General features: G+C 39.1%; 1 protein-coding gene across 1 annotated transcript; it reads right to left on the bottom strand.

Moving 5' to 3' along the window:
• Positions 1-970: 970 nt before the first annotated feature.
• Positions 971-9,134, bottom strand: MAP3K19 (mitogen-activated protein kinase kinase kinase 19). Its single transcript, XM_063118638.1, has 4 exons — positions 6,873-9,134; positions 5,893-6,033; positions 2,826-3,523; positions 971-1,056 (listed from the first exon to the last, which is right to left on the bottom strand). The coding sequence occupies exons 1-4, from the start codon at positions 9,132-9,134 to the stop codon at positions 990-992; spliced, it is 3,168 nt and encodes a 1,055-aa protein (XP_062974708.1). The 3' UTR covers positions 971-989.
• Positions 9,135-10,539: the final 1,405 nt, after the last annotated feature.

The following is a 10,539-nucleotide window of genomic DNA, read 5'->3' as shown; positions in this document are numbered from 1 at the left end:
TGCACACTTAGCACTAGGTTCGCTTAACACTAACCCATGGTATGGTCTGAATTCTGGGTTGTCATGAACCCATGGTATGTTGTGAGGTTGTAAATTGGGTTGTTTGAATATTGCTTTCTCACATATTATGTTATGTATGAACCCAGAACTGTGGATTGTTCATAGGTTCATTTCGCCAGGCTACAGTGGTGGAGGGCAAGAGTGGCAAAGAAACCTCATCTCCTCTACAGGCCAGTACTTCAGAGCTGCCAAATTTTGGAACATAGGGAGGGAGTGGGCAAAGAGATGGGAAACAACCAGGGTTGATTGAAAAAAATGCATGGTTTATTTGATTGTCTACCAGACAAACCATAGGTAGGGAAACAAACCATGAATTAGAGTTATGTGCTAACGAGGCCAATGGACTTACTTCTGAATCATTACGCATAGGACTGTGCTACAGAACTCTGCCATTTACATATAACTAGTGATCAATTCTTAGACATTATCAGGAATACCTTCTGTGTTGGTGATAAACTTTTGTTTGCTCACTTTAAGCCATGATCCAAACAGCTCCATCCATGTGTCCACATTGTCCTTTTCTATTGCCATGGCTCATATAGTGTGGGAATCTGCTCCAAAGGGTACTCAGACTTTGTGTGGCTCAGGGTGTATATGTGTGTGTAAATGTGAATTGCTGGGTGGAGAAGCCCAAAAAGTCCTGATAAGTCATATTTTAATTTTAAAATGAGATTAATGGAATAATTATACTTTTTTTTCTTTGAAACAAAGTAAGCTTTCCTTAAATTGAAACAGTTAAATACATCAATCATTAAAAACTAAAAGCAAGGATTTACAAATTATATCTTTTTCAATTCTTATACCAACCATCCTTTAGCCTAGATGCTCTCAAATTGAAAGTTAAGCGCTGACGTTGTTGTATTCATTTAATAATCTCTTCCATAAGTAGAGAAAGATTTGAAATCCATTTTATAGAGGCTTTGCGAAGTTCATGAGTTTCTTGTTATGAAGGGATGCTGCAGCAATTGTAGAGCAGAAGGCCGCTCACATTGATCCCTGTGCAGGGTTATGATAAAATAATGGAAGGAGAAAAAAGATGCTTTTACAGCCAGATGGTTAACAATCCTTGACACTACTTCATACTACTTATGTTCCACTTTTCTGTCTGTTGAATTATTTCTATGCAGAGAAGTGTTTCCATCTCATAATGCGTTAAGTGTGCAGAATGCTTTACCTGATGAGGGAACACAGGATGCTCAATATGTACTCAAGGCAGAGTGAAAATTGTGATATTGCAACACTACACTACACATATGAAAAGTACTGCACTGCCATTGCACCCTAAGATGCCGTTTTATCAACATTCTGTCTAAAATCTAAAATCACCACTTTACATTTCATGCATTTGCCTCTTATTCATCCCATTCCTTCTTCCACCTGCAGCAGTACCATGACTGCCCATGCTGTTCTGGACAATCCTCTGGCCCTCTAGAGCAGCTGTGTGTGGTGGTGGTGGGCATACAGGAAAAAGGAGGAAGAGAGAAGTGGGAGAAGTCTTTTCTCCCCACCTTTCCTGCAGTGAAAGCCTCTGCTGGTGCAGAGTCATTTCTTCAAATGGAAGGAGACCTTCCAGTGGAGGCTGGTAATATAATATAATATAATATAATATAATATAATATAATATATTTATTTGTTACCCGCCTCTCCCTCTGGATCGAGGGAGGGTACAACGCAAATAAAAAATACCATAAAATACAACTAATTCAAATGTTTTAAAACAGTGCATCATTACAAGCAGCACACCATTAAAAAAAGGCATCACCCAACACCAGTGGGGGCCGTGAATCCACTCCAGGTTTCAGTCAGAACCTAAAGGAGCTAAGGTTGGATAGCTCCTTTAGAGTTCTGACTGAAACCCAGAGAAACCCACTGTCATCAAAGCCACCAGCCTCCACGTCTGTAAACAATCTGTAATTTAGACCACCGGAAACGGTATCTACAACTCCATGGAGTGAGAAGTTCAAGACACATATTACTGGGTTTAGTTTAGTTCTGATGAGAAGAGCTCCAAAGAGTTTATTTTCCAAATATGCAAGTAGCTAGACATTGCCAGTAAAGAAATGGTCCAGGTAAATTCACAGCTCAAAAACACCCTGCTCTCTGCCTCAAAATTCAAAGTTTCAACTTCTTTCCTCATGTGCTTTTCAGATCAGTGCTGTTAAAACACCACCACCCCTGTGGGTAAGTTCACATTGATGAGAATAATCTTTGGGCGTTGTCCAAAATATATTTATGTTCAGGAAGGGTTTACCATTACTTAAGATGAAGCTAGCAACAGCTTTTCTAACACTGCCCTTTTAACAAGAAGAACAAAAGCTTTGCTATTCAGAGTGGCTGGGTGATCCTATTGATTGCAAAATGGCCCAGTGGGAACAATGCTCTTTCGTGGTTGACTATTCTGTGGCAACTGGGAATGTTGCTGCTTGAAACAGTGGTAAACTTGTACTCTTCTTAAAGAGAAAAAGAAACAAATTAAACCCTCTGCAGCATCATTATTAACTAATGTTTTTTGAATAACCTTCCTGAAATGCCCCCTCCACTTATATAGGAAAGAAAACATCCTTGTGAATATGGGGATAGGGGATATTAGGTCCTGCACTATTTCAGACAGGACTCCTCCCTCCCTGGAGATGCCAGAAAATGAACTATTGAATCACAGAGCTTCCCTTATTTATTTTTAGGAACTTGTTGAACTAAATCTAATTATTTATGGAGGAAAAAATACAACTAAAAGTTGTGTCTCTTTTTTGTTCGTAACCACTTACCTGGTTAAACACAAATGGACAAAATCATCTGCTTTTTTGGAACAATGCTTGGGTAGTGAAGGCATAAGTCCTCTGTGAGCACCAATATAAAACATGGCTGCTATCCTGTCCATGGAAGCCAATGGTGGCTTTCCTGTGGCCATCTCAAAAATGGTGCAGCCAGTGCTCCAGATATCTGATTTTCTTCCATAGCCAGATTCATTTATCACTTCAGGTGCCATCCAATAGGGAGTGCCATGAACTGATTTGATTGGTTCACTGTGTGTATTAGTCAGACTTACACAAGCTAAACGCTTTGCACATCCAAAGTCTATGAGCTTGATAACACCATTGGGCATAAGCATAATATTGTTGCCTTTAATATCTCTGTGGACCACACAATTTTCATGCAAGTATGCAACCCCTTCTAGAATCTGTTTAGTGTATTTACAAAAGACGATTTCAGACAATGGCCCAAAACGACGGATAATACTGGAAAGGGAGCCGCCAGGAACAAACTCCATGAAGATGCTCACGATGTTATCTTCTAAACCAGTTCCCAGGTACCCTACAATGTTGATGTGCGTTAAATTTTTCAAAATCTCAACTTCTTCTTGCAGTTTCTGGTATTCCTTTTCATTCCCAGCTTGATCATGGGTATTAAGTGCTACTTGTTTCACAGCTATTAAATGTCCTTGGCTTGTAAGTCCACAATATACCTAAAAAATCAAAATGTCAAATTTGTAAATGGAATTAGAAATAGAGGCATATATTCTTAATATCAAAATGCTTCTGATTTTAATATAGAACAATTCTTGGCACCCAGCTTAAACACTTGACATTGGAATTTAAAGTGGCCCCTAGATTTGGACCAATGAGTTCAAGACCTGTTGAGCACTGGTGCAGCCACGTAATTTTAGACCCTGTGGGAGGGGGGCATTTATATTGCCTTGTGCATTGCTTCATTTGTGAAGCATGGAGCTAACACTCCTCCTTTCCCCACCATGTGTTAAAACTACTTTTACATTCCTAATATATTAGAATGTTTGCTAACCCTGTGATAAAAGAAAAGCTGAGCTTCTGCAGTTTTACATTTTAAGCTGACTTAAATAATAGCACCATCACGACTACAGGAATAAAACTGAATTTGCTTCTGCTACTCTGATGCCCTCATCACCTGCTGCTCTCTAGGTGGTCATTTGGGGTGGGAGGGCTAGACTTTGGCCCCAGGGTCTAGCCTAGCTGCACTACTGTGGTTTGGAATTCAAATTCACAGAATTATGCAGCAATTACTTATATGCTTACTAAGAAGGGCAAAGAGTAACATTTTGTTATGTATTTATTAATCCCCTTTCTCTCTCTGCCTTAAGAAGGCAAGGAATGTACCAGAATGGTAGGATGAATAAGGGGGAGGGAAAGGGAGAGTTGGGTGGGTCTGTTTATTAAGATAATGGGGCAGTATTGAATTCAACCCTAGCGCTAATGTAACTTACAACTCTTAAACTATAACAAAAATAAGTGAGGGCCATAATTAAGTTTCTTTGGGTGTAAAAGGAGCGTTTCAGGTTTATACTCAGATGGATCTAAAAGTGTCATTCTGTTCACGGGAGTTTCTCCATCAGGATAAGAGCCATTTCATGAGCAAAAGAGTGGAGTCCAACTAACTAGTGAATGTCTTAGTCATGCAGTCTTCTTTGTGTGGTAGAAAGATAGGTATACCATCTGAAAGATATGTACATACTTTGAAAGTAAAACCACAAGGATTTGGGTGGTGTATTTATATCCCACCTTTGTTACCATCATAGAACTCAAGGAGGCATATGTAGGCTCCTAGGTGGTCTCCCATGCAGGCCTAGACCAGCTTAGCTTCCACATTTGTTGTTTCATGTGCCTTTAGCCCACATTGCCTGCTATCTCAGTTCTCTGTGTGCTTTGCAAATAGAGGCACATTTCCTCCAACCTATCCCTGCAGACTTTTTCTTGTCATGTCTGCTCCCGTTCACCCGTTGAACTGGATGGCTTCCAGAAATGCAAGGCAATATTTGGAAGACTGTTCAGATGGAGGAAAATCTGCTCTGCACCCCTGCCACCAGCTCACATTGATTCCTCTGGGAGAATGTAAAGTTACTGCAATTGGGAATGTGCAGCTCTAGTGGGTGCAAAACATGTCCTCCACCCACAATCTGCTGACTAGTACATAAGGAAGACATTGGGCTCCCAATTAATGATGCCAGCAATTGTACCGTACAATGCAATCATTTGTAGGGTTGCCAAATGTTCTACTTTAGAGAAGTCAGTCTTCCATTTGAAGACATCCTCTGTTTGAAGGGATACCAGTCCTAGTCCCCTTTAAAGATAAAGAACCATAAGAGGAGTGAGCAGGGGCCTTGAAGTTTCCACCTGGATAGCAGACTGGACAGGCACAAGATAACACTCTTCCCCACTACAGTGAGATACATTGTATTTCTATTTAAATTATAGTAATTCATTCTAGGATTGCATCTATACATATATATTAGCATATGCAAATCTGTCCTTTTTATTATGCACTTTTTCCTTTTTTGGTGATCTGACCAATCACCAATAAGAAAATAAAAACAGATTATACTATTGACAGGAGCTCTGCTTACAGTGATGGCCATAACCCAATGTTTAGATCATGGCTGGAAATGTAAGGTCATATCCACTTGTTCTTTAGAAGTCAGCTGTGGAGATGGAGATGAGAAACTGTGATGTAAGCTTGATATGGCTTTACATTGGATTTTGGTGCTTTATATGAATTGGAAGATAGTTATGGTTGATCAAGGTTTCTTTTGCACCATACCAAAATGTTCTGAGAAATATAATAGGGATGATATGAATATAGTTTGAGATAACAGGAGTATTTTGTGACAATTATTTTGAGGCTGTCTGCATTTGTATTTAAAATGTTTCTGACTTTGTAATTTTATGAATTATTAATGTCGTTTAATTTTATGGCTTATGTTACTGTATACCATCTTGAGATGACTTTGCCCAGAAAGGGAGCCTAAAAATGTTTTTAAAAGATATGTTGTACACACACACACACACACACACTGCAACTTACTGTCCCATAGGCTCCTTTTCCAAGGATTTCACCTTTGGTCCACAGTATAGGATCTTCATCGGTTAAGCTGTTTTCTGAAAATGTAGTCACATTTAAAAACCTATTTTCATTACTGGATTCCAAGAAGTCCATACAGAAATTCTGTAAAAGATGGCAGAAGAACATACAGGACATATTGAAAGATGGAACAGTACAAAACTAAAATGGAACCTTTGTAACTTGCCTTGAGAGTAATCATTTTTATATCATGTGGAATACACAATATAACATTTGAAAAGACATTTTGCTGCCTTATGCAACAGTCTTGAGATTGTGGTTGCTGCTATTTAACTTACATTTTTCTTATTGTTTACTATTTAAATTTGTTTTTGATATATTTGTGTCTATGTGTGTACTGTCTGATCACATGTTTGGATGTAAATAGTTTTTATTACATATTTTTAATGTTTTAGTCTTTGTAAACCACCCAGAGAGCTTTGACTATTGGGCGATATAGAAATGTAATAAATCAATAAATGAAATGTATTAATTTTATAGAATTTGCTGACACAAGGTGTAATGATGGTCACTGGCTTGAAAAAAAAAGATGGATCCATGAATATTTCCTTTCAAATATTATTAGCATGAATGTTTCCTTTCAAATAATATTAGCAAAAAATATCTAAATGGAACCTCCATGTACGTGGTGAGACAGACAACATGGGAAGACAATTACCTTCATGCCCTGCTTGTTAATGCACAGATGCATCTGGTTGTATGTTGGACTAGATGGACATTGGTTGATCCAACAGGGCAATTTTTAATGTTTTTATTACTAGTTACAAATGGAAAGCTGAGGTTGTGGGAAAATGAGCCACCCAAGGCTGCCTGAAGAAACTGGGACTGAGAAGAGACTGAGACCTAGATCAAGTTCAATAGCAGCACATTCAGAATATTAACCCACCCTCCACTATTGACAGTTAGGATACATTAATGCTTACCTTACTATTTCTAACATTTGCTGCACTATCATCTTTATTCTCAGCGTTTCCGTTTCTATGTTGTGTCTCAACATCTGCATTCTTTGTAACTGCTCCTGAACAGTTGCCATCTGCACCATCAAGAGAGAGCTGTTCAGCTACTGAGTAACAAAATATGTCTTCTGTTATTTCCTCAGTGTTCTCATAGCTCATGATGTTTGCATATGTCTGGGAAACTAAATTGACAGGATGGCATGACTGCTTAGTTGATATATTTGCTAAGCTGACATTTTTAATTTGGCGATCTGGCAGAGGTGAGTTGATCCTGTCTAGAAAAGTCAATGCAGAAGGTTTTGCTTGATTCTCCTCAAAGCACAAAACTGGGCTTGCTTCCAATTCCACAAGGCAGGTTGTTGTTTCAGGTTTCCCCTGAATTAAGCCGTTCTTCCCTGGATTTTTAGGTTCATCTTTTTCACAACTTAAGAAAGGAGCATATTTTGCATGAACTTTAACCTCTGGCCAAAGTAATTCATGGACACTAGTGGCAAATGCTTTATGACTAGAAGTGTCATCAACATCTGAAGTATATTCCAGTGATACTTCTTCAATAGGTGACAATTTTGAATTAGGAATGATTTCATATTGTTTAGCAGGTTCAGTGGAAACCAGAAGCTGCTGATCAACAACTTCATGAAATGGTGCTGTGCTTCCATCAGTCTTGATTTGCTGCTGCTCTGTACCAGAGACAGTCACACCTTCGTCCGGTTCTGGACACCTGCCCTCGAACTCAGTTGCCTCTTTTGGCACCAAAACCTTCTGCATGTGTTTAATAGCAAGGGGATTCTTGTGTGATTTAGGGTATATTCTTTTCTGGACATTTCTCATTCTGCTGCTCTTCCCACTGCAATGGTTAGATTTATGTTTTGAAACATTGCGCCTCCTGGCTGGCGCAGAATGCACATTCCTGCAGTATCTATTTTCATGTTCATCAGGCTTACGGGAATATACCGGAGTCCCAAACATCTCATAAATACCAGGCCCTTTATCATTTGAATTTATTTCCTTGAACATGTCACTGTATTTCAGGTCCAAGAAGCCCACAGAGGAATGTACTTGTCTAACAGGAAAAGGAGCTATGGCTTCTCCTGAGCTAGCGGAGTTGTTGGAGATACTGGGAAGTGCCTGCTTTGGGGATTTCTGGTGGCATTTCTCCTGCTGAAGGTGTCTCCTCTGAAACTTTGATGAAACCCCAGCTTCTTCACAAGACAGTCCTAGAGAACGGGAAATGGGATTCTTTATCTTGTTAGTTTGGTGTTGGATGGAACTCTTGCCCAAAATAATAAAGTCTTGAGAAACCGTGGTACATATTTTAGCTTTTAAAGCAGAGTTGGTTCTGTTGCTGTTTACTTTATACCTGTCACTCTCTTTGTGAGCAAATATGTTGAAGCTTTGGCTTAAGTTAGGTGGCATGCTGTTTCTTCGGGCAGAGCGACTGGAAGCTTTGGGAACCTGAGGTGGTCCGTGCCTGGATGTTGTGATATGGATGGGAGATGCTTCAGTAATATTACCTTCAGTAGTTTCAAAATCAGTGACATTTTTTACCATTCTTGAGTCTGCTGTTGCACAAAAACTGCTTTCAGATTGTTCAAGATCCATCAAGGCATTAGGAATGGTATTCGCTAAGGTATGATCTTGTATAGCTTTGCTTTGAAAGCTTGAATCTGCATCAGCGTTTCCAGGCTCAATAACCATAACATTTTTTACATCTACATTGTGATATAGGTTAGGGTCACACCTGGTTGTTAATTTTTTTCTCCAGGTCTTGACTTTGAAACTCTCTGTATGTCTTGAAGGCGGACCTTCACATTCTTCTCGTACTATTTCACTTGGGCTGAAATAACCATCAGGATCAAAAACACAGTCTTTACTTATAATACTTAAATTCTCAGAGGTTACTGAAACTTGATGGGTTTCACCACTACAGACTTCATATTTTATATCTGCTTCAGTTTTGTGCAATTCAGGCTCTTTAGCTTTGGAACATCCAAAGGAAATGCAGTAGTTATCCAGGGTTAATGGGTGTGGATCTCTAGTCACAGAGAAGCTATCAGACATTCCAATGGGAATCTGATTCTTGGACTGCTTAGGGTCTCTTTCCCACTGACTATCTGATTGGGAGTCAATATGCTTTGAAGACACAGAATGAGAGTTCAGAATACTTGGAAGGTCATTTCTGTCACTCTTTTTCTTAGTGTTGTCTTTCAGAAGAGGAAGTTGCACCATTCCGATACAGGCAAATGTCACTGGTGCAGAAAGGCTAAGCTGGAATATCCAGAAAATAACTATGAATTAATCAGTATTTACATTTGAAAGAGAAGTAAGTTTAAGCATGGATACTGTTTGATCATATCAGTGCTAATAATCAATGTAACTGTAAAGGTTTGCAACAAAAACAAGAAAGGCTAGTTTGTCAATTAGAATTGGAACAAATTGTTTCTAATTTTGCTAATAAAAGGACTTTTCCCTTGATAAATATAAGGTTCTTTATATCTGTTCTCTTATTTTGGCAACACATATTATATATATTTGAGAGCTCCATCCGACGAGCGTTTTACTGCACGGTCATTACTGGGCACTCGTGAATTACTCACATGACGTGGTCTGCCTCTCGCCTGTCTTCTGCCCCTTCTGGACATGACTGAGATGCAAAAAAAAAAACCCTCATTAAGTCTGGTTGCTACTCTCTCCTACCAGACTGAATGGGGCTAATTACTTCCTGTTTTCTGGAAGCTACGTGGGAGCAGCAACAGAAGAAGCGACGGGAACCGTGCATTTGACTAGGTGTGATGAAGCTTATATATACACACACTATGTGTTTTGGCATTGTGCAACCACAGATCTAATGATTATTCAAAGCAAGTGTGATGCATGGTTAGTTTCAAACAAAGGAGAAACTTCAAATCTCTACTCAGCCATGAACCTCAGTGGATTACAGTGACTATAAGCTCCACACGCTCCCTACCTTCCCTTATCCGCTGGTGTTTTCATTTCTCAGTTACTTCCTCTTTTCTAAAGAGGAAGTACAGAACAAGCATGAGGCCCAATGAGTCCACTGCTCTAATGGCGCTGCTTCTCCTGCACACAGCAGGAGAGAGCAGCAATTCCAAGTTTAAAAAACATCGGACTTAATGAAGTTTTTTTTTGTTGCGCAAGGAAGGCCAGAAGGGGCGGAAGGGGCGTGGGAGCCAGACAACGTCATGTGAGGGAACTGAGCAAACTCCATGAGTGCCCAGTAATGAGCATGCAATAAAACACTCATTGGATGGAGCTTTATCACAGCCTAACCTACCTTAGAGGATTATTGTGAGGATAAAATGAAGAATAAACTTGTGCACCACTGGTTCTGTCAGAATCTTTAAAGTCTAGTGCAGAATATTCATATATCAATTTGTTTGACAAGAAATTTGTAATACTGAAACAAATAATGCTACTTGCTTTACAATGGTTAACAATAAAATATTTGAAATTCATCTCATACTCCTCTTAAACAAAGCACGCTACCTGCTTCCCCAATTTTGTTTTTGATTGGTCGTGACTTGAAATTATCTGAATTTCTTAGTTTTTGTTTTACAGTTCATTTTTTTCTAGAAAACAATTAGTCTAAACTATGTATTGTGATTTGATCTCT

Source organism: Elgaria multicarinata, chromosome 2, assembly GCF_023053635.1.
Source record: "Elgaria multicarinata webbii isolate HBS135686 ecotype San Diego chromosome 2, rElgMul1.1.pri, whole genome shotgun sequence".
Taxonomy (NCBI): Eukaryota; Metazoa; Chordata; class Lepidosauria; order Squamata; family Anguidae; genus Elgaria; species Elgaria multicarinata.
This window is presented reverse-complemented; position numbering and strand designations above follow the sequence as displayed.